The sequence below is a fragment of the Saccharomycopsis crataegensis genome (genome assembly GCF_037102585.1).
Source record: "Saccharomycopsis crataegensis DNA, jcf7180000000084, whole genome shotgun sequence".
In the NCBI taxonomy this organism is placed as follows: Eukaryota; Fungi; Ascomycota; class Saccharomycetes; order Ascoideales; family Saccharomycopsidaceae; genus Saccharomycopsis; species Saccharomycopsis crataegensis.
This window is the reverse complement of record NW_027043829.1, coordinates 4,094,932-4,118,203: the sequence shown is the minus strand read 5'-3', so window position 1 is coordinate 4,118,203 and position 23,272 is coordinate 4,094,932. Positions and strand designations below refer to the sequence as shown.

General features: G+C 37.3%; 11 protein-coding genes across 11 annotated transcripts; 3 read left to right on the top strand and 8 right to left on the bottom strand. All coding sequences in view use genetic code 12, as the record gives it.

Annotated features, from left to right (window-relative positions):
• Positions 1 to 413: 413 nt before the first annotated feature.
• PHO84 (phosphate transporter PHO84) lies at positions 414 to 2,120 on the top strand (the record flags this gene model as incomplete). The annotated part of the gene is made up of 1 exon (XM_064998338.1): positions 414 to 2,120. One exon carries the CDS (start codon positions 414 to 416, stop codon positions 2,118 to 2,120), a length of 1,707 nt encoding a protein of 568 aa, XP_064854410.1.
• A 712-nt stretch (positions 2,121 to 2,832) lies between these two features.
• On the bottom strand, positions 2,833 to 4,607 carry PXP1 (putative indolepyruvate decarboxylase family protein; the record flags this gene model as incomplete). The annotated part of the gene is made up of 2 exons (XM_064998337.1): positions 2,833 to 4,433; positions 4,514 to 4,607. 2 exons carry the CDS (start codon positions 4,605 to 4,607, stop codon positions 2,833 to 2,835), a joined length of 1,695 nt encoding a protein of 564 aa, XP_064854409.1.
• Positions 4,608 to 5,504: 897 nt separating this feature from the next.
• On the bottom strand, positions 5,505 to 7,296 carry SRP1 (karyopherin alpha; the record flags this gene model as incomplete). The annotated part of the gene is made up of 2 exons (XM_064998336.1): positions 5,505 to 6,893; positions 7,063 to 7,296. The coding sequence occupies 2 exons, from the start codon at positions 7,294 to 7,296 to the stop codon at positions 5,505 to 5,507; spliced, it is 1,623 nt and encodes a 540-aa protein (XP_064854408.1).
• A 389-nt stretch (positions 7,297 to 7,685) lies between these two features.
• On the top strand, positions 7,686 to 8,417 carry DASC09_047360 (uncharacterized protein; the record flags this gene model as incomplete). The annotated part of the gene is made up of 1 exon (XM_064998335.1): positions 7,686 to 8,417. One exon carries the CDS (start codon positions 7,686 to 7,688, stop codon positions 8,415 to 8,417), a length of 732 nt encoding a protein of 243 aa, XP_064854407.1.
• Positions 8,418 to 8,678: 261 nt separating this feature from the next.
• RAD23 (Rad23p) lies at positions 8,679 to 9,980 on the bottom strand (the record flags this gene model as incomplete). The annotated part of the gene is made up of 2 exons (XM_064998334.1): positions 8,679 to 9,701; positions 9,915 to 9,980. 2 exons carry the CDS (start codon positions 9,978 to 9,980, stop codon positions 8,679 to 8,681), a joined length of 1,089 nt encoding a protein of 362 aa, XP_064854406.1.
• Positions 9,981 to 10,897: 917 nt separating this feature from the next.
• DASC09_047340 (glycosyltransferase family 32 protein) lies at positions 10,898 to 12,073 on the bottom strand (the record flags this gene model as incomplete). Its single annotated transcript, XM_064998333.1, has 1 exon — positions 10,898 to 12,073. One exon carries the CDS (start codon positions 12,071 to 12,073, stop codon positions 10,898 to 10,900), a length of 1,176 nt encoding a protein of 391 aa, XP_064854405.1.
• Positions 12,074 to 12,776: 703 nt separating this feature from the next.
• On the top strand, positions 12,777 to 14,591 carry RAD7 (UV-damaged DNA-binding protein RAD7; the record flags this gene model as incomplete). The annotated part of the gene is made up of 1 exon (XM_064998332.1): positions 12,777 to 14,591. One exon carries the CDS (start codon positions 12,777 to 12,779, stop codon positions 14,589 to 14,591), a length of 1,815 nt encoding a protein of 604 aa, XP_064854404.1.
• A 192-nt stretch (positions 14,592 to 14,783) lies between these two features.
• On the bottom strand, positions 14,784 to 16,826 carry PRP39 (Prp39p; the record flags this gene model as incomplete). The annotated part of the gene is made up of 1 exon (XM_064998331.1): positions 14,784 to 16,826. The coding sequence occupies one exon, from the start codon at positions 16,824 to 16,826 to the stop codon at positions 14,784 to 14,786; it is 2,043 nt and encodes a 680-aa protein (XP_064854403.1).
• Positions 16,827 to 17,132: 306 nt separating this feature from the next.
• Positions 17,133 to 17,711, bottom strand: DASC09_047310 (uncharacterized protein; the record flags this gene model as incomplete). The annotated part of the gene is made up of 1 exon (XM_064998330.1): positions 17,133 to 17,711. One exon carries the CDS (start codon positions 17,709 to 17,711, stop codon positions 17,133 to 17,135), a length of 579 nt encoding a protein of 192 aa, XP_064854402.1.
• A 538-nt stretch (positions 17,712 to 18,249) lies between these two features.
• DASC09_047300 (uncharacterized protein) lies at positions 18,250 to 18,729 on the bottom strand (the record flags this gene model as incomplete). The annotated part of the gene is made up of 1 exon (XM_064998329.1): positions 18,250 to 18,729. One exon carries the CDS (start codon positions 18,727 to 18,729, stop codon positions 18,250 to 18,252), a length of 480 nt encoding a protein of 159 aa, XP_064854401.1.
• A 1,101-nt stretch (positions 18,730 to 19,830) lies between these two features.
• DASC09_047290 (uncharacterized protein) lies at positions 19,831 to 22,692 on the bottom strand (the record flags this gene model as incomplete). The annotated part of the gene is made up of 1 exon (XM_064998328.1): positions 19,831 to 22,692. The coding sequence occupies one exon, from the start codon at positions 22,690 to 22,692 to the stop codon at positions 19,831 to 19,833; it is 2,862 nt and encodes a 953-aa protein (XP_064854400.1).
• Positions 22,693 to 23,272: the final 580 nt, after the last annotated feature.

The window sequence follows — 23,272 nt, the reverse complement described above, 5'->3', positions numbered from 1 at the left end:
AAAAACATGGATCCATGCCACTAACATATCCATCCCCTCCACCATATGGCAAAAAGATATCCAGCTATCCCCCCCAACCAGGTTAACTTATCATCCCATCCAATTACCAGCGATATGTCACCTGTACCAACGGTCACACGTGACAAGCCAAACAATTATACTGGCGACCCGAGGCAGGCTGCAGCACCAGCAGGGCAAGGTGTGTGTGTGCTACTGCCTTATCGGGCAACCCACGTTCATTCATCTGCGGCTTGTCACTTCACAGTCCAATGTTATACCAATCCACAACCTATTTAATAATCTCGGTTCCCTTGATTTCCTAATGCATTGTACACTCTTCCTTTTCTTCTTTATCCATCTACTATCCTTATTCACTCTTCCCTGCTTGGATACTCATCAATATAAAAAGCATCATGGCTGAAGAAAACCAACAGGCTATCAAGGAAAACTTGACCTCCGGTGGTAATGCTGCTTTCCACAATTTCGTCAACGATTTTGCCCATGTCACCGATCCTCTCGAAAGAAGAAGATTGGCTTTGGAAAAAATTGATAACGCCAGCTTTGGTTGGTACCACATCAGAGCCATCTGTGTTGCCGGTGTTGGTTTCCTTACCGATTCTTATGATATCTTTGCCATCAACATGGGTCTTACCGCTATGGTTTACGTTTATTGGGACAACAAGATTCCTGCATCAACCAGCACTTTGATTAAGGTTTCTACTTCCGTTGGTACTGTTATTGGTCAACTTCTCTTTGGTTATCTTGGTGACGCTGTCGGTCGTAAGAAGATTTACGGTACCGAATTGATTGTTATGATTTCTGCTTGTGTTATCCAATGTTGTCTTGGTGAATCTCCTGCTATTAACTTTGCTGCCATCTTTACCTTCTTCAGAATCATTATGGGTATTGGTATTGGTGGTGATTATCCTTTGTCTTCTGTCATTACCTCTGAATTCGCCACTACTAAATGGAGAGGTGCCATCATGGGTGCTGTCTTTGCTAATCAAGGGTGGGGTCAATTGTTTGCCGGTATTGTTGCTATCATTTCTATTGCCGGGTACAAGGACGCTTTGATTAACGCCAACTCTGCCGCCGAATGTGACCACCACTGTATGCGTGCTCTTGACACTATCTGGAGATTGATTATCGGTTTCGGTTGTGTTCCAGGTGTCATTGCTTTGTACTTCAGATTGACTATTCCAGAATCCCCTCGTTACACTTTTGACGTCACCAACAACATTAACACCGCCGCCGCCGATGCTGCTCACTTCACCAGCGGTAAATATGGTAATGCTAAAACCGAAGAAATTGAAGAATTGAACGCTACTGCTACCCAACCAGAAGTCATTGTTTCTATTCCAAAGGCCTCTTTCAAGGATTTCATCTCCCACTTCAGTCAATGGAAGCACGGTAAGATCTTGTTGGGTACTGCTGGTTCTTGGTTCATGTTGGATGTCGCTTATTACGGTCTTGGTTTGAATTCCGCCACCATTTTGCAAACTATTGGTTTCGCCTCCTCTAAAAACATCTATCATCAACTATACAACTCCGCTGCTGGTAACTTGGTTTTGATCTGTGCCGGTTCTATCCCAGGTTACTGGTTCTCTGTCGCCACCGTCGACACTGTCGGCCGTAAATCCATCCAACTTATGGGTTTCATCATGTTGACCATCATTTTCTGTATTATCGGTTTTGCTTACCACAAGCTCCACGAAAAGGGTCTCCTTGCTTTCTATATTATTGCTCAATTTTTCCAAAACTTTGGTCCAAACACCACCACTTTTATCATTCCTGGTGAATGTTTCCCAACCAGATACAGATCTACTGCCCATGGTATCAGTGCTGCCTCTGGTAAGGTTGGTGCCATCATTGCCCAAACTTGTATCGGTACTCTTATTAACCACGGTTGTTCCAAGGAAGACAAGAACTGTTTCTTGCCACACGTCATGGAAATCTTTGCCTTGTTCATGTTGTTGGGTATCTTCACCACCTTGTTAGTTCCAGAAACCAAGCGTAAGACCTTGGAAGATTTGTCTGAAGAACTTCACGGTGAAGTTGACCCATCCAAGCAAGCTCTTCAAAACAACTATGGGAGTGACAACTCTGAAAAAGCCGCTTAATTGAACCATAAATATACCCAACAAGAGGCATTTCTCACCATCTTGGAATGGTTTTAGTACTGGCTTGCAGAAGTTTTTATATATTTCATTAGTTTGAAGTCCAGTTTTTTTTATTCTTATTATTTATATATTTTTTTTTAGATCTTTCTGTTTGTTGTTTTCGACTTTTTTATTTTAATTTTTTTTATTCAGTTAGTTTTTTTAAGTTATTGCGTAATATAGTTTTTTCTTGGTTTGTTGTTTGATCGTATTCTATAAATTAGGAGTTTGGAGGTCTTGTCACATTACTTCTTAGTTGCTATTTAATTTGTTATTAATTTTATATAGTGCTCTTTTCATCAATTATTTTCAATTAGTAGCAAAATATTGATGTAAATAAATAAATACGCCCCTGCGACGTATTTATATGCAGCTTTTGGTCACATTATTCTGGAGAATCATGGAGTCTTGCTTATAATATTAACCAAAATTTGATCGTCAGTCAATAAATCAGATTTTTACATTTTTTTTTGTTTGTATGTATTCCTCACAAAATTGTTTCAACTTTATAAAGGAAAAAACTACACTCAGAAATAGTCATATAGCTGATGTTCTCCACCATGAAAGAAAATCACCATCAATTAGAAAACAATATTATATAAGTAAGCGTAATGGAAAAACCAAATCCTAAGTTGGAAAATTAAGTAAGGGTGCTATCGCTTGTGAACTGCTATCACAATTTTGCTTCCTGTTGGCTTTGCTGCCAGTTGAATGCCACCTTCTTTTGTTCACCCGGTTCAATGATCACATTGATCAAGTTCACTTTGACCTTATTGATCCCAAAACATTCATTCAATGCGCCATCCAATTCAGCAAGAGTGTTGACAAAGTAACCCTTTGCTCCTAAAGATTCCGCCATAAGGTCATATCTTGTATCTTTGGATAATTCAATAGGCTTTTTGACATCTGCCAGCGTCTCGACATTCCCATGATAAATACCGCTGTTGTTCATTACCACAATTATCATTGGCAAGTTATAACGTACCGCAGTTTCAATCTCCATGCCAGAAAACCCAAATGCCGAATCACCTTCGATCGCCAACACATGGCACCAAGGTTTGGCAAGTTTGGAGGCAATACAATAACCCAATCCTACTCCCATGGTAGAGTTGGTGCCAGCATCAAGACGGTGTTTGGCAACGGTAATCGGGAACGACACTCGGGAAATATCCATAGTGTTGGCCCCTTCAGACACCAAAATGGTCGAGTCTTGGAGTTTCCTGGTTATTAAAAACTCCCTCATTGCTCTATACACAACATGGTAGTTTAAATACCCATTCTTCATAGAAGCGACATCTTCCTTGAGGGCCACCAACCTGTTGTTGGTGTGAATTTTTGTGACAATCGCTTCAGGGATAGGTCCAAATTTGTAGTCTTGTAAACCAGTATCATCGAGCAATTGCTTCGCGATCTTCTTGATATCTCCCAACAATCCTAGCCCCATGTTTCCCAAATTTTGGTAGTTTTCACCAATTTCCTCGGCGTGGTTGTTCACTTGGATCAATTTTACACGAGGACTGAACTTCCTAGAGCTACCAAAATGTAAAATCCAATTGAGTCTTGCCCCAAATACCAAAACCACATCAGCCATCTTCAATGCCATAGATCTTGCCGATGATACATTATACTGGCAATAGTCACTGACTACCCCTTTCCCCATCGGGGTGGCAATGAATGGCAATTGATGCTTTTCAATAAACTTCGACAATTCTTTTGATGCATCACCATAAGCAGCACCTTTACCAATAATCACCAATGGGAACTTCGCTGTCTTAATAGCAGCCACCACATCTCTCAACTTGTTGGGATCACCAAGCGATTTTGGAACCTCTTGGAAGAACTCCCCCATTTCCTCAAGATCTTGGTGATGATCCATTTTCTTTTGGATTAAATCCCCTGGGAAATCAATGTAGCTACAACCTGGCTGACCAAACATCGCGTACCGGTAGGCTTTAGTCATCAACCTCCCAATGTCTTCTCCGCCATTGGGACGGGCTTGGAACTTTGTGAATTGTTTCACAACTGCAAGCTGGTCAAGCTCTTGGAACCCACCCTTATATCTAGTACTGTTATCCACAGACCCACCAAGGATCATCAAAGGCCAACAATTGATCTGAGAATTGAAAATCCCCGCCATGGCGTGGATGATCCCCGGACCTCCCACCACCAATAGCACTCCCGGACGACCAGTTAAATAACCATACACCGAGGCAGCGTACGACGCTGCTTGTTCATTTCGAAACCCTATAAATTTAATACCTTTAGCTTGAGTGGCTTCAGCAATCTACTAAATCAACCAGCGATAATGTTAGTAAGTCATGAATAGAGAAGAGGTAAAAAGTAATATTTTCTACTTTCTTCAATAACCGGGATTCCCACAAGCCCAAATACAACCTCCACTCCAAGGTTCTTGAGGGATTGGGCGATAACTTCTGCTCCAGTACTCATTAATGCTGGTATAAAATATAAATAATAAAAAGACAACCAACTGGTATTATTATTACAGAACAAAATTGATGTTTTCCTTAGGGCATATCTTGCGGGTAATCTGCGATGTTGACATGACCAAGTTGGACTGACTAGTCCTCAAAATTAGACATTAGAAAACAGGAATCATACTGAATGCTTTTTTTTCTTTTTTTTTTTTTTGAAAATAACATATATGTTATTGTTTATAGACGAACATTGAAAACCTTTCAAACAGTTTGTTGATTTAATGAGTGATTGCCTAAAACGACAACGTATTGAATGAATTTAAAGTGGCATCACAAGATAAAAGAGGACAGATGGAATAAAACAAGCAAAGAAAATAATAAGGTCACAATAAAATGACAAAATTGAAAAATCATCGTACAGGATAAAGGGGGTTCCAAAGAAAATAGGAGGTATAAAAGGATTAAAGAAAGATTAATAAATAGTATAAGGGGAATAATATTTAACAATAAAAAATTGAAAGGAGAAAACTGGAGAAAAACTGCAGGGGAAAAATATGAGGGGAAGTAATGAAATAATTAATAATAATAAATGTGAAATGAGGAGGTGGTTGCATATAGGGAAACCAATGATAAAATGAGGACAAGTTAAAAGTGCAAAAAAAAAAAAAGAAAAAATTCATCACAAGTAAAATATTAATAATAATAAAATGTAGGGAAGAAAATGTGTTTACAAATAAAATCAGGGAGAAAAAAAAAACATAAAAAGGGAAGACAATCAAAAAGCTAGAAAATAAAAAAAACATCTTTAGTGAAGGCGTATGCAGAGAAATAGAGAGTTCTTAACAAAGATCAATAAGGAAAAAAGACTATCAGAAAATTTGAGTAAAAAGTAGTTACAACTCTTTAGAATTCAGAATTGGAAACCACCTTGTGGTTGATCGGCTTGAGCACCGAACGCAAAAGTAGCACCGTTATCAGCAGGGTTGAGTTCTTCATCATTGGCACCGTCATCATCTTCATCATTGAAATATTTATCAATAATATTATAGGATTTTTCATAGATTTTTTGGTTTTCATTTCTTTGACATTCAAAGATCTTATCCATACCACCAGCTTCTTCAATAAAGATAGCATTTTCATTGACAGTAGCGCCTCTAAGTTCTCTTTCAATTTCACCCATCTTCAAAATGTTTTCTAAGGCATCCAAGGCAACTTCTATAATTTTGTTTTCACCAATAACCAATAAGTCACACAATGGTTTGATACAGCCTTGCTGAACCAAATATCTTATTTGTTCAGGTTTAGTTAAACCGCCAGAAGAGGCATTGCTAATAGCCCAACAAGCTTCCTTCTTGGTCTTATATTCACCAGATTCCAAAATTTTGATCAAAGGTGGGATCAAGTTGCTATCAATAACAGCTTGAATTTGATCGGTATTACCGGCAGTAATATTGGAAATAGTCCAGCAAGCTTCTTTTCTGATGGATTCTTTTGGATTACTCAACAAAGGAGCCAAAGCAGTCAAAACGCCAGCATTGATGACGTACTGGGTTTGGCTATCATTACCAGTAACAATATTACCAACGGCTCTTAACGCAGGGGTCTTGACTAAATTGGATTCGTGACCTAACAATTCCACCAATCTTCTTGGAATTCTGGCGTCAATCACAGCTTGAATTGCCTCAGCTGGACCATCAGATAAATAACTAATAGCCCAACAGGCATCAATCAAGGTCTCTGTGTCTGTAGAATAAATCAATTTGGACAAGGTTGGCAAGGCTGGGCTCACAACTTCCCAATCTGGTTGAGGGGTCTTACCTCTACACAAGTTGGATAAGGTCCAGGTAGCAGTTCTAATCAAAGACATTTTAGGGGAGCCAAACAAAGATAAAGTTGGAGGCATAGCGTTACAGTTTAGGACATAATCTCTGTAAACAGAACTGTCACCAGCAATATTACCGAGGGCCCAAATAGCTTGTTCCTTGACTTCGATGGATTGGGAGTACAATAACTGAACAAAATGTGGAACAGCTCCAGCCTGAACGACAACCTTGGTTTGTTCAGAAGTACCAGAAGCAATGTTTGTCAAAGCCCAAGCGGCTTCCAATTGCAACAATTCTGGCTGTTCTTGACCCATGAAATTGATCAAAACTGGAACCACCCCAGTGTTGATAACCAAGTCAATTGGTGGGTTGTGTTCTCTGGATAATATTTGTCTGAATTTAATAGTGGCATGCAATTGAGAATCAAAATCACCGGAATTGAGCTCTTCCATCATTTTTGGCAATTCGAATTCAAGCTAAAAAGATAAACAGTTAGTTTAATTACTTCTTTTAAAAAGTATGGCAAATAAAAAAGGAAGATCAGCGCAAATATCATTTTTTTCCCGAGTATTCGAACATTCTAATGGTATTTATTCTTAATCATCCTTAGAAAGATAATATCTTCAAAAAAAAAAGGGTACTTACGTGTTGCAAGAAATTTTGATCATCATCACTGTGTTCATCATCTGAGTCGTCATTCAAGTTGACGGCATCAAGATTTCTTCTCTTGGCCAATACATCATCTCTTTTTTGTTTTCTGAGCCCAATTTGTTGGGTTTCTCTTCTTCTTCTCAATTCATCGGCAGTGAATCTTGACTTGTTTTTGAAATTGGTACGACGATGTTCAGGCACAAACTTGGTGGTAGCGTCAGCGTCCATGGTAGGCAACGAAAAACTTTCAAATTATCGATGGGAAAGACAAGTAGCGATATACGGTGTCTGGGGTCAGTGAATATTAGAAAGTGAAAGTTCTTGGATTTTATAAATCTTTGAACTTCTTGTGGTTGACTATAATTTGGACTACAATCCTTTTGCCATCATCAAAGAAGTAAGAGGAAAAAAAAAAAAAAATAGTAGGAAAATTTTGGGGAGAATAAAAATATTGTCACGTGCTCATAGAAGAATTAGTAGGAGATGGAGACCGGGTAAACCGTGTGTGCGAGATGCCATTTTTTTTCTTCTTCTTCTTCTTCTTGTACTTCTCGTGGTGATATATCGATGTACGTCTGAACAATAGCGAGTAAGATTTTGGATTAGACATTGCCGGCATGCTAGCAGCATTTAAAAGATCTTTCTCCTCTAAAGGTCCTTCGAGGATTTCCAGCACCCTTAGAGTTTCGCAGCAGGAAAAAGAGCCTGAATTGCCCGTTGCAAAATCATCGGCCTATGCCAAAACCCAAGACATCGCTAATGACCGCCGAGCATATGTTCGTCTCCCTGGGGTGTTCTTCTCTGCTCCAATGCCAGATAACTACAGGCTAGGATATTTCCCAATCTATACTGCTCCAGGTTTGTCCTACGTATCACTTGTTAAGCGTGTTACTCTAGGGTTATCAGTTGTCGGGACCTATGCTGCTTACATGATTGATTCTGGGCTGTATTTGAGTTTTGAGGCCGCGGCAATTATTGGAGCACTCTCAGTGCTCCCTTTACCTATTGTGCAATACTTTACCAAAGATTATGTGACGCGAATTTACAGATTATATAATACCGACCAGACTCCTCAAACTTATGAGAATTTGACCAAGGATGAAACGTTGGTTGTTGAAAAGATGATGATGGGAGGGAAAAGATGTTACAATGAGCTTGTAAAGATGGACAATTTAAAATTAAAGAAAACATGGTACGGTACGACAGTATGGCAGCATATTGATGATCAAGGAGTTGAAAGAACTTATACTGTAGCCGATGATATTGGTGGTATTAAAATGGATAGATTATGGGGTATTGCAGAAAAGAATACTGGAATAGATAACGGGAGATTGTTAATGGAGAAATAGGGGAAGGACACTTTGTACATATAATAAACCTTAATGTAATATACTTTTAATGATCCGTGGTTCTTTGCACTTTCCCTTGTAGTGTATATTCTGATTACTTTTATTTCAAAACTTATGTATGCGTTCTGAAACTGCAGCTATGGCAATGATTAAAAGAGACACAATTGAAAAAAAATAAATAACTCAGACGTACATTAGAATAACTAAAATGAAAAGATAAAAGTGAGAACTAACAATTTGCAGTAGCTTCCAGCATCAAACTTACACATCTCTAAACAATAAGTCAGCTGCGGCCTCTTCATTCTTATCACAAGCAAAATACACTTGAATTACAGTGTTTCTGTCAAATCCTAATTCACACAAGCGGTTTATAGCTTCTTGATCTCTTTCACTAATTTCTATTTGTATAGATCCTTCTTCTCCCTCATCAGCCTCATCACCAATAGCACCAGAAAAACCAGCAAGTGCATCTTCATCACCTCCTTCACCCATGATTAAACGGGCAAAGGCTTCTGGATCCTGTTGAATTAAACCGGCTAATTGTGGGTTGCTCAGAGCAATTTCGTTGAGGACGGTATCCATCATAGTTGGATCTTCGGCAAGCAATTCTCTCAAGCGAGAAAATTGTTCATTTCCGCCACCACCAGGAGCCCCACCTGCAGAATGTTGTTGGTTAGGCTGTTGGGAAATAGCGGCAGCTTGTTCAAACAAGTTTCCACTGTTTCCAGTGGAAACAGCAGCATCTTCTGTGGTACTTTCAGCAGCAGGAGCACTAGCTTCAGCTGATGGCGTAGGTCTTTCTAGACGTCTTCTGGCTGATTCTGGAATACCAGTTAACAAATACTCAACAGCACGATCTGGGTTATTGTAAGCAGCAAGAAGGGCTTGTTCCACTTGAGAGCGTTCATAGCCCATTTCGATAATATTGTTGATCATTGCCTCACGTTCTGAGCCGGCAGCAAAATCACCACTTGAGATTCCTGATGTATTTGTTGGAGCAGTTGTTGCAGGGGTTGATTCAGTGGCTGGCGCAGATTGTTCTGTAGTAGAGGTGGTGGTTGGACCTGAAGCTTCAACTGGAGCTGATTCAGTAGCGGCTGCTGGAGCTGGTTCGACAGCTTTTGCTTTGGCCTTTGACACCATATAGATCACTTGATCTTCATCCTTCAATTTGCACTCTTCAACAGTCTTGGCATCTTGTAAAACTCTTCCACTGAATACAAACTTGAGTCTTGAAGTTTCGACACCAAGCACTTCTCCAAGCTTTTCCTTTACGGTAGCAATCTGTATCACAATTGTTAGTATTTACTTGACCAAACAATTATTTTCAACAACCCATAAACAGCCAGAATTTAAGTAGGGAATGCCATATATTTGTTTTACGGCTCTTCGTATATTTTCATTTTCTTTAATTACCGACATCAACGATCCATCAACTTGATACAAGAAAAAAAAAATTAAGGAATGAAAAACACTATTCGGCAGATAGAAACATACGGTATCAGAAGGCTCCACATCCACAGGATGCTTCTTCTTTGAGAAATCCTTAAAAACAATTTGCATGATATTTGCAATTCTTCAATTATTGGTTTACTTGTTCAACCGATGGATGATGATTTGCAATTTTTGCCTCTTTTCCTTCCACTGTTTGCATGTCAGAATTTTTTTTTTTTGGGAGGGAAATTACCCGGTAAACTGCAACGCTCTTTTTGTTTACATCAATCAGCTATCATTACTCATTCCTAAGAATATTCTATGGCAAATGTTAAAATGTGTGTATAAAGCAAGGAAGGACGAGAGAATAACTAACAAAGTATTATTAAGTATGGGTGATATGAAGATTAAGAAAGAAAATGTGGAAAAATCTGTAGGAATTGACTGATGAGAACATGACATCGTCAAAAAAACTGTTTAAGAAAGGTGAATGAAAAACAAAGTATAACAGAAATTCAAGAAAATATCACTGAAGAAAATATTAGCATATCAGAATGAACTGATTCATTAATCAACAGCAACAACAGAAAAAAAAAAAAAAAAAAAACAGAGACATAAGAAAATCAAGAACTGAGAAGTGCCGAAAGTTGAAATTATGAAAGCATGATAATATAATGAATGCATGATTAGTGTGAAATGAAATGAGTATACCATCACAGTTTGAAAAGCAGATGATATCAAACAGAACAGCAAGAGAAAAAAAAAAAAAAAAAAAAAAAAAGAGGAGCCCAAAAAAGAAAAGAAAATACAATGCCAAGGATAAAAATATACGTTCTTGAGAAATTATAAGATCAAAAATCATTTTTCGGAAGTTGATCGAGACTGGTAGCTTAATGGCTTCTTGTTTCCCTGATGTTGCGCTCTGAAAGGCTGTGTTTTGTATGATCTAAAACATGAGTCGCGAAGAGAAAATATGACAGCAAAATAAAGGAAGCAAGAGAGCATCTGTGTCGTAGGCAAATTAAGGAGCAGCCCGGGAAGAATAACTAGTTATCAGTGAAATTAAGCTCAATGTCAACATTTGGCAAAATGATGTTAGAGTCTTTTCTATTACGGTTAAGTTTGCGGCCGCCAAGGAATTGATCCAAAATGTTGCCTTGAAGCCCCACAAGCTTCAACATCCCGTTTCGCGAATTATCATTAGTGGCAGAAGGTGTTCGACGATGAATATTTGCTTCGCTAGAATCAGCAATAACAAAGTAAGGGATCTCAGAGTCTTCATCTTTGATTGACAAATGCAAAACACGGCAAATCAGATTTCTGATCTTCACATAGTTACCATTTTGAAGCCACACATAAAGTTTGTATTCCAAATAAAAGATGAAAAGTACGAGGGCAGTACCAGCAACAACACATTCAAAGATATGACCAGCAAGACTTTTAATGAATTGAGCATCACCGCGATGCCAGGAATCACCTTTAGCGATCTTGAAGAATGAGTATGGATGCTTCTTGTAGTCATCTGGTTGGAGGATTCTAACCACACCGCCTTCAGGAACACCCCATCTCTTATAACGTTTCCAAATAACTGAAAGGAAAAGAGGACCAGTAGTGTACATGACGGTAATGTATGGTACAATGTAGTTATAATTGTATTTTTCCAAGTTGTCCAAAACTTTTTGGAAAAATGGATGACGGGGAACACTACCCATGACATCGTTAGATATCCCTGATGGCGCGGTTTTTCTAACAAACGCAGGAACTGTGAGCAAAGGATCCAATTTACGTTGGCAACCATCGTCAAGATCGATATAGATACCACCAAAATGGTTGAGGATAAAATAACGGATGGAATCCGCTCTTTGGATTGGGAATTTGTAGCCGTCAAAAGTTTTGAGGAACCAAGGATAATTATCAGCGATGAACTCTCTTGCCATTTCATCTGTCCATAAAATATATTGATAATCTGGGTGCAAGTCAATACAACTCTGTTGACCCTCCTTCCATTTTTCAGGGATGTCAGCGGTCTTATAGGTTTGATGGATGATTTTTGGGATTAATTCGAGTTTGGCAGTGCCTTCTGGGGGATTAACGTCGACACTTGATAGCGAGTCTTGGAAAGTATCATCGTAAATAAGAGTGATCAAGTCCCTAACTTGGAAGACTAAGAACAATATCACCACAACGTGAGTCCATATAAGGAAGCGTAATTCTTTCTTCATTATGAATATTTGACGGAGGGGGCTTTTGTTTTGTTTTGTTTTTTTAACAGGAAGTATGGGCTATCCAGCTGGAGAAAAGGAGGAGAATGCCACGCACTTATGTAGAGTAGCAGCAAAAGAAAGAAGGAAGGAAGAAAAAAAAAATGTGGAAAAAAAAGCAGAGGTAGGGATAATATTTGGAGACAGGTGGGTCTTGATACAGGCTAATCTCGAATGGAGAAAGAGGGAAGATCTAGCAAGTTTTATATAATGAGGGGAAAATGATTAAAGGAAGGTAGTTATCAAGACTTTCAGGTGGTAAAAAGTTTCATCCCTAATGGTGTGTGATTCTTGTCTTTCTTTTTTGCCCGTTTTAGCAGCACTCCGCCTCAAAAAAGATCTTCCTTGGACATTTGGGATTTGATAGGCGACTGGGAAGTGGCACGGGTAACCAATGCTGATGTGGTGGGTGAAGAAAAAAAAATGATGTAATGTGTGGGGGTGCACCACCCAACAGAGCAGAAAGGGGTGTTTCCTGTCTGGTGTGTGGGTGCTTTACTCGTTAGTTAGTTGGTGTTCGGCTGCAGCCGATGAATACAACTGTATGCATAATTATGTAGTTATCACAAGGATGTTGATTTTTCAATCCTGCCCAAAAATTCACCTAGTAAAATATGGCGATGAGATGACATGTTTTAGGTATTTGTAAGATCAACCCCCAACAATGTCCTACAGAAGAAGAGCTCCAGCAAATACCATTACCGGTGAAAGTCATATTAGAGGACCGACTAGTGCGCTTACAGGTTTTCTCAGAGAGCATGGAATCAATGATGATTTGATTAGAAGACGTCAAGAATTGGCAGAACAAAACCCTGATAACGACGATGAAAATCAGGAAGAAGAAGAGGGGGATACTGAAGAACATCCTCTAGATGGAGCTGCTCCAGAAATATCGTCAGCAGTACAGGATCAAGACGAAAAAGAGGATGAGGAATTACAAATAAGGATAGCCGCAAGAAGAAAAAGAAGACTTGCTAAACAGAATGAATCGGATTATACTGATAGTGATGATGATGATAATGATGACAGCCAAGCTGCTGCTTCTAACTCATCAAGCACCCCAATATCTTTTTCTTCAAATAAAAAAAAGATGACGCTTGCTCCGGGAATGGAAATCAAATGTTATGAGTGTCCAGTGTCGTTTAAGATCACCGCGTTTTCTCGTAAAGTGAAGGATATCGATGGAATTATTATTGGCTATCTTTGTAAAGACTGTGCTCAAGAAGCGTTGGAGAAGGAAAAATTAAAACGTGAAAAAGCTTTGAAAGCTAGGAAAAGAAGAAAGAAAGTTGCTGAAGCATTACTTGATAAACAAGAATTGAAATTCCCATCTTTGCAAGATCTTTGCGTGAAATTGATCATCAAATATATCGATGACGTCGAACAATTCGGTGACATTGGTACAGTTAACTTGCTGAAGATTTGTCAAATTCTTTGCAAAAATCGCTTGTTGTCAGATGCTTCTTTGCAGTTATTTTTGAATCCAGAAATCAAAGACCTCGAGCTTTTCGATTGCTCGAAACTCAATGCCGATTCTCTCAAAAAAATTGCTGCTTATTGTCCTAATCTCTCCAATTTATCCTTGCAATTTGCCGCCCGATTGAATGATAATGTATTTGATTATTATATTGATCGTTTAGATAACCTTACGTCTCTTCATTTGAATGGATCTTTCTTAATATTTGACGATATGTGGAAAAAGTTTTTTGAAAAGTTTGGAAAGCAATTGAAATCTTTCACTATCAAAAATAGCTACCGATTTACGGACAAATCAATTGATTACTTGGTCAGTAATTGCCAAGTTCTAGAACTGTTAACTCTTTCGCGCCTTGACGGAGTGATTAGCCCAACTTCCTACGGTAAAATTTCGCAAATTTCTACGCTTCGACACTTGGAAATCAGTTTCCCAACAAATGAGGGTTTAGTCACCAATGATTCGGTAATCCAGATTCTTGATACCGTAGGTCCGCAACTTGAAACCCTTGTACTTGATGGTTGCAGTGCGTTGACCGATGATTTCCTCGTGAAAGGAATCAAAGCTAATTGTTTAGAACTAAAGAAACTTTCATTGAAATATCTTGACCAAATCACCAATTCCGGATTCCAAGAATTATTCACCAAATGGGATTCTAACGCTGGTTTAATGAGCCTTGATCTTCAAAAATGTGTTTGTTTAGGTGATGACGCGCTCGTTGCCATGATTCATCATCTGAGTGGTTCTTTGATCCAACTTGATATCAATTCAATTGGTGACTTAACTTTTGAAGTTTTCAATGCCATTAAGAAAATTGGGCTACCATTATTAACTACCATTGATTGTGGTTTCGTGAGGGCTGTCGACAATAGGGTGGTTAAAATATTGAATGATGCCGCACCACAGTTAAAAATCATGGAAGTATTTGGTTGTAATAGATGCAATGGTAGCGTAAACATTAGAAAGGGGTTGCAGATTATTGGAAGACAAAGTGACAGCATTTAGTGGTTGGTGCCATCGTACATATACATATTCTCCCCTCCTTTCCAATTTGCCTAATATTTATCACTCTCTTTGACATTCTTTTTTATCTTATTTAGTCCGCTTTTCAAACGAACAGCAAAACGATTACAGAAAAGCAAAAAAAAATAAAAAAAAAAAATCATCTTATTTATTCATCATAGGTGAACTCGGTGATTAACTTCCAATCTGGTTAGCTATAAGTGAAGCCTTTTCGACATTTTTAAATGTTGGCAAGTTTGGAGTGTCAATCAAATTCTCATATATCGGCAACTGGTTAGAGACCAATGGCCTCTCATCGACTTCAAATCCAATATTGCCGTTCAGTCTGTGCAAAACCTTATCAAACTGATCAGTGGTAGTAGATTTATTTCCTTCAGTTGATGAGATTCTTAATTTATGAGATTTTTGGAAAGCAATTGGACTTTGAATATCCTGCTTCATTTCAAAAATTTCTTTATGGACTTCCATTGTCGATGGTAGCTTCACGTCAAGGGCAATTTTCTTGATATTCAGTTGAAAGTAATCAATATAAAGATTTGACAAATCATTGATGAACTGTGGAGATAACCGGCCCGTGGTTCGTAATAAATGTATCATTTTCTTCATCGCTCCATAGTTTTGAATAGCCTTAGTGAAATTAAAATAATTGACCCAGAATTCTTCGTTAGACCTTAATAGTTCTTTTATGGAAAGTTCAACAAATATTCCAAGTACCTGTGATTTATTGTAATGTTTGTTATTGAACAACCAAAGCGAATTGATATAACTGTTGATCATCACGCAAACTAATGAATCGTCAAGTATATATGTCAACTTTTTGAAGTTTGAACTTTTTGTTTCCTCGGTGTTTGATGTAGAAGATGGGAAATTCCCTTTGAAATATTTTTTCAATACAATATTCATATCATTTATATAATCTTCATATGACATTGATCTTCTCAAAAAATTCAAAAATTTTGTGAAAATTGCCGATTTCAACTCTGGAGACTGGCTGAAAAAATTAATGAAGATCAAGAAAGTACTATTAAGCTCGTCATACTCTCCAATTTTTTCCAAATAAAATAGATAGCTGAATCGTACATGATTTTTTGATAATGGTAAAAAGATGTTGATGGCTCTGTTATAGACCTCATTGATCTTTTCTTTATCATCTGCGTGATTGGTGGTCAACCACCGTATATACATGATCCAAAACTTCTCATAAAATGCAGCGGGAACCAATACTCTCTCATAAAGTGTGATTATTTGTTGCTTTGTGCCATTTAATTCTTCGAACTTTAAATATTGTTGAAAAATTTCTAAACTTGCATGTTGCAACGGTACTAAATTGAAGTAGTTTGGTTTGAACTTGCTTTCATACTTCCATCGAGCAGCAACACCTTGAGAAGTAATACTGAAGATCAGTGCAAAATATTCATTTATTGCCGTTCTTTTGTCCTTTGTAGATTCCTTAATTGCAATTTTCAATTCCTCGTCAATTTCCAAAAGTTGGTCACTAGTAAAATTTTTCCGTAACTCATTGAACTCTGTTAGGTATCTGGAATATTGATGTAACGGGATTTTAATCACTTGAGAATATATCTTGTATAAACGACAATTCTTATCGTATGTTCCATTGTTCAACTTCAAATTTGTCTCAAAAGAGATATACTTATCCCAGAACGGATGTGACAAAAATTGCCAACCCACTTTAGTGATACCTCTACGAAATACCGCCCTTAACTTCTCCACGCTCTCCTCGTCATTCAAGTTATTATTGGTGATCAAAATCGAGGCATAGTCTATCCACAATTCAATGGAGTTAGGAAAACTATCCAAACTCCGCGATAATATACTGATCGACGCATCTAATCCATTAAGTTGAAATTCTATTGAGACAAATTTCTTCCAGTACCCAAAAAACAAAGGGAAACGGGTCAATAATTCATTGAAAGTACTATGAATGACTTTTTTGAAGTTGTCATTTAGTGGTTTGATCATCAAGAAATTCTCGGTACATTTCATCAATTCTTCCCAGCATTTGATATTGTTGAGATTCTCATTTACTCTGGTACGTGCTGTAGTCCATTGGGGGAAGTCTTTCAAGAAGCTGGGGTATTCTTTCGGCACAGAAGGTAAAGATTTCTCTTTGTTATCAGTGGAGGTTGAAGGATCTTGTAGCAAAACTTTTGTGTTCTTGGAATCCACTGGAAATTGCCAATGTTCAAAATCTTCCATTTTGATGATGAAAAAAAGGCAAATAAGAATTTATATTACAAGACACTGGTTATATAGAATATGTCTATGATCTCTTTATTGATTGAGTAAATGCTGGCGGATATTAGCGATATACCTCAACTTCATTGACTGTGTCTTACAACTAAAAAATTGTGCGGTTTTGAGCCTGCACAACATCATGATGCTTATAATCAATGTCCTTCCTCTCTATTAGATTTACATTAGGGTCTAAATATTTATTGTCCACTATGCAATAAAGAAATATCGATTCCTACTCCTATGAAACACTTTATTAACGACCAAAATTTATTTGCCATATAATGGCTCCTTTGTAAGAAAAATTTTGGGAATATTCTTGGTATCATTACTTCTGATACCTGCTGCAAGACTTGATGGGGAATCGTCTTTTTCTGTAACTATTGAACTAGAACACCCCAGAGTCGCCGATACTGTAGCTTCTTTTGGAAATTCAAAATGCTCTTCTTCGTCCTCATAATAGCAATCATTACCATCATCAATATTCGCCAAGCTGAATGCATCTTCGGAAGAAGGAATCCATTTATTGGATTTGTGCAACAGCGAAGGAGGCAACGAGTGCCAAACATAGGTTGACCTCCTTCCACTACCACTGTGACTTTCTTTGAGCAGCTCACAGCATTTTTCATTTATTGGCAAAGGGGAGGTGGTTGCAAGGGATTCACAGAGAGGTTCCGCGGGTGATCTGCCCCTAGGCTGGAGGCAGAATAGTGTATTAGTCCCCTTAAGCTTTTCTTTAGAATGATAATCTGGTTGGGATTCGAATTTATTTTCGTTTTTATGATTGAAATTCTGAGTATTTTGCAACTGTTTAGTATTCAAAACCTCTAAATTTATTATAGTAGCCATTTTTATTCTGATAAGCACGGGATATTTATTTTTGGTTATTTATTTATTTATTTGGTTACTATTGGAATCCTTATAAATAGAAAACATTTTCTAATGTTTTGTTGATTTTTTAAAAAAACAGCACACTGATGGGGTTTTGTACTGCAAAAATCAAAATCCTGCTTTATCTTTCCTTACTGTTTCTTTTCTACAAGAACAAAATCGAAAGGAAAGGAAATAGACACAATAAGAAATGAAATCAAAACAAAAGAAGCAAATTGGTCATGAAAGGTAATATCCTTAAATTATCAAATGTTGTAGATGATAGCAATATTCTAAGGTGACTAAAGGACATCCATTTTCATTTTATTTTTGCAGGCACAAGAAATGAACGATTTTAGTATTGTAATGAAGAGTTTTTTGTGAAGCCAAGAAGCAAAAACTTGACCAATTTCTTATTATATCTGCTTACATGAATATGTCATTACAAATTTTTTATTTGAATTCAGTTGATAAATAGCGTATATGGAATATATGGTGGCCAGAATTTCAGAAACTGTTATTTGGAATGTAATTCATCAAAACTATGAGTTATGTCCTCATCCTCATAATCATTTGACATCAATTCTTCAGGCTCATCTAAGATTAACGCTAAATCCTTATCCAAAAACTCATCGAAAACCCCAGCTGGCGATTTAACATCCTCTTCGATACCGATTCCAATTTCCTCAATAAAAGTATCAGAATCATAATCATGGTGCTTATAAATATTTTTTATTCTTTTGTTAATAGAATCTAACTTTCTATTTAAGCTATTCTTGAGTCTATCGGAGTATTCTGAAATATGAAATCTTTCATCAAAGTTATTTGAACCTGGAAGTGATTTTCTATGAAATCTCCGTGGGATGTATTTTCTAAGATGATGCTCTCTGGATCTAGAGTTTATTTCCCCATTCTCACTGTTTTTTTGGCGATGATGGCCTTTTTGAAGATCTGTATTGCGGGGAGTCGCTTGATAGCTCTTTATCAGCACCATCATTCAAATAATAAGTATTATTGAGACTTGAGTTTCCCTCATACTGGCTCGAATTTCTATTTTTAATAGTGGTCTTGTTGATCACCTTCTCAATATCAATTTCATGTTCCCAACAAGTTCCCCAAAAATGATCTCTTGCTTCCACGAAATAATCATCACTGCAAGAATCTTGGAAACATTTTACGATATGGTTATTATTACCGCACAAAAAAGTTAGATTCCTGAATCCTTGGGGACACCAAGTGGCAATGGTGTAAAGACAACCAAAGAAACATGCTGGAGGCGCGAGTGCTAGTACATGAACCACAAGGAATATAAGAAAGAAGGGGATCTTTATCATCAGGAAAAAAAAAAAAAGAGAAAAAAAATAAGTTGCTGAATATCGGAACTGATTTTGTGTCTTTTAATTTTTGAATGTTACTACAATAGAAGCCAATTCATGAGTGTATATAGAGGTTGGAAAACTTGGTGACACAAACACAAATGATGCATGACATGGACTCACTGTACCAAAGAACCACCTGCGAACCATTGGAACATCAGATACGGAATCGAGGGTAAAAGTTTCCCCGTTTAAATAAATTTAAATGTGAATATCATTCTGGCAATTTCTATTAAAAAGGATATTGATCAACAGCTCTAGCAATGGTAAGTGTATATTTTAAAATGATGGTAATCTCATGCTGGCGGTTCATAAGCAGAAAGCTGCATATTTGCAATACAAGGGCAAAATAAACAAAATGAAATAATTTTTTAAGAAGATACAAAATAAAACGAATATGGAATAAGAAGTGGAGAAATGCCGAAAGTGTTATAAACTTTGAGCTTCTGCATTTTCTAAGATAGTAAAGAACAGGAAGAAATAAAAGAATAAAATGAAATGTCGAAAAATCTCAATTCTTCATGAGTCGTAAGGATAACTGCTTGCATAAGAATTTGGTCATCAGTGTGTGAGGAATAAAGAATAGATGGAAAAGTTGGTCAGAATCTATAGTAAAGTTAATCGCCACTAATTAATATTGTCAACAACAATATTAGAATTTTGCAAATGTTACCTCTAGATTTAGGGATTCTTTGAGTTGGCAACCGAAAATTACATCTCCTTCATTGTTTTTCATACCTTTTTCTTTCTTTTCTAACTTTCCACCACAAGAAACCCCCTAATACTCCCGACGCCAAAAAGCATATAATTTCCAATACCAATGCCGCCATTAATGCATAGAAGAAATCAACCATATCATATGAATCAAAGACATAGTTGAATACTATGAATACCTGTGAGAATTCGTAACATATCATAGGTATCCAAACGATACTGGCACAGGAAATAACGAGCCCTGTAAGCTTAATGAGTTGGAGAAGCCCATCATTATGCTGGTTTCCAGCAGCATCGCGGACGCGTCTTGATTTAACATAAGCGACAACGCAAAGATAAGTAACCATCAAGAAAAAATAAGCGGCATGAAGACCTCCAACTGCCCCAAACGTGGGGGTTGTATCCTCTACCACAGTGCCTATATACACATTATAATAATTGTAAGGGAAAGTAGTAAATAGAAGCATCGTTACCACCATGAGGTACAAGTTAAAATACATTAGAGCTCGGAGCTTAAAATACAATCGCGATACGGTAGATAATGACTCTGGTGTATTGCTGCGGGCCATGTTGCTATCATTGGTGAAGAGATTAGTTTTATCGTTTTCCTTAGGATCAATAAAAGGGTCCTGGTCACCGTTGCTTGAGAAAAGTTTATCGGCCTCGGTGTCATCTTCAATTTCTGGGTCATCTTGTTGTTTGGAAGACCTTGATATTTCGAATTGTTTTATTAAGTACCCAACTCGAGCGTACATGACTGCTTGGCTCACCATCAGTATTAATGCTACCACACACATTGATATCACCACCCCTGTGGCTACTGAGTGATTGATGTTTAAGGAACGTAACAATGGATAATATATTGTATTGTCAAATAGTTCTTGTGCCTCTTCTTGCTCCTGAATCAAAGCAGTGTCTTCAGGATAAAACTTCTTTGCGACGGTGACATTATAATAATATGATAAATGCTCATTTGATTGGGGAACCGAATAAATGAAGAAAAGCCCATCAAATCCATAGTAGAGGCACAAATTGGCAACGAAAAATGCATGATATAACGATCCATTCAACAACACAAACGATACGGGAATAGATAAAAGTAATAAGTATTTAGCCGCTGCGGCCCTTGAGGCAGCAATGATGGGATCGTCTGACTTCATTGATCTCCGCCACTGGCAAAAACTCCATATAGAAAAGCTAAGCAACGCAGTGATGGAAATAAGCGACGCCAAAAACCAGGGGAAAAAAAATTCTTCATTAATTTTAAACGTGTAAGTTGTGAAAGAAACTCCAAGAATTGCTGCCACCACCACTATCAAAACATTCATCTTGAAAATCTTGAAGATTTGGGCTTTGATATTGGCGGCACTACCATTTGATAAGGTTGTTTGAGATTTGATTTGGACGAAATATTGGGAATTCAAAATATTTCCCAGGGAAAATTCGTTGTTGATCCTAAAAAAGCTTTTGATATCATTCCAAATTCCATTTTTGTCAGTACTTTGGGTGCTGACCGCATTTTCTTCATAAAACATTTTCACCAAGTATATCGATACCAGGAAATTAAACCCCAATAAGGCGTAATGAAATACTGAGAACCATCCTCGAAAAGGATATATCATGTCAGAATAATACTCAGAAGAGGAAACATTATCACCCGATACCCCAGGATCAGTATAAAGAAAAGGGGCAAACGTATTGAAGGAATAACTAGAAATCACAGAAAATATGAACATCAATAACATATAAACCATCCCAAAAACCATCGAAGCGATCGATCTCTTTGAGCTTATGAAGTAAAGGTAAGTTAATACCATTGGTGTCAAGACAATGAAAAAAATTGCGAATCTACTGAATGTATCCCATCTTTTTTGCATTGCATGGTACGGGAAATTCATAGAAATCACTAAATCGTAAATAATGAAAAACCCATTCAAGATGATCAATGCCTTATAATTTTGAATTGCAAGGACGGTAGTTCTTGTAGATATCGAACTACTCAAAGATCTGAAACGTTGCCACGACAATTCTTTCCTCAAAGAAAACCAGAACAATAGAAATTGAGTGACCAATGCCAATGCCGAAAATGCAATAATCCAATAAGTGGCGAATTTGGTGATGATATGATCACCTTCAGGGTTGAGGTCCGACAAAGTTTTGGGAAAATGCAACATGTAATTTGCCGAACTAACGAATATAAGAGCCATGTAAATTAGTAAATATAAAGCTTGGATAGTGTTTTTCGTAATGAGCGCGGTTAAGGTGATGAAGACTTGATAGACTCTAGAGAAAATCAAAAGACTTGAGCAAACGGCTAATGCCATGCCGGTGAAATATACAACACGAGTATTACCATTGAACGAACTGGGGTGCAAAGTGTTGACGATTAGAAAGATTTGGAGTGGCAAAATTAAAATTGACGAAATAATCGAAATGGCTATGAAAATGTAGAAAGATTTGGAAACCCCTTGTTGGAATTTGAGTTTGCTTAACAAAGATGAACTTTTGGGGAGACGATTAAGCGATGCTGAAATAGAGTTTCTGAGACTAGATCTCCGGGTATACTGTGATTCTTGGGCAAGAGTTTCATAGTCCATTGAGTAAGTATCGTTATTGCTGAATGGATTGATTGCACCACTTTTCATGCTTGGTGATTCTTGTGCCATCAGATCGTTGGCGTAATCAAAAAGCCTTGCTATGTTGTTTGGATCATCTTGAGGCGAATTAACCACGATATTTGGATCAGATAGCTTTTCAAAAGCTGGTTTTTGATCATAAGAAAAATAGTCTAGCTCATAAGTGGGTATATCATGGGATTTATCAATTGCAAACAAGTCATCTGGGTTGTAGCTTTGTTTGTTGGTACCCATGGGGAAAGGTGACAACTAACTGTTTCAGGAAATCAGATCAGAGTTTTTTGTTTTTTTTTGTTACTTTGAAGCAGAAATATTGTTTAGAACTTTCTATTATGTTGATGATAACTATAGTAGATAATATATTATATAGTAGTTGATGTGCTGAATCTCATAATTCTCCCCTTTTTCCCCATGGTTAGCCTTTTTGAGTATGTAGGGTGACACACTCTGAGGCACCCAACTAAGGACGTCATATATACACAACACAACATATTAAATAAGTTGTATATATTATAAATGTTATAAATACATGTATATGAGAATAGAGGATACACTGCTGTAACACTATGGATCTTGGGTGAGTTGTAAATCTTTTTTTTCCAACAATCAAAAAGAGAACTTTGTAGAAACGCTGTGTGTTTATGATCCTTGCACTATTCCTAGCGAACGGATAAAGTATAATATGCCAAAAGAAAGTTCTGTGCCAATGTCCAAGAAAGCATTGCAACTTGGGCCACTACGTCAATATTTATGGTACATTTATATTTTTTTTTGATCTTGAAATTTGAATGACAGCTTCATAATTATAAGGGTC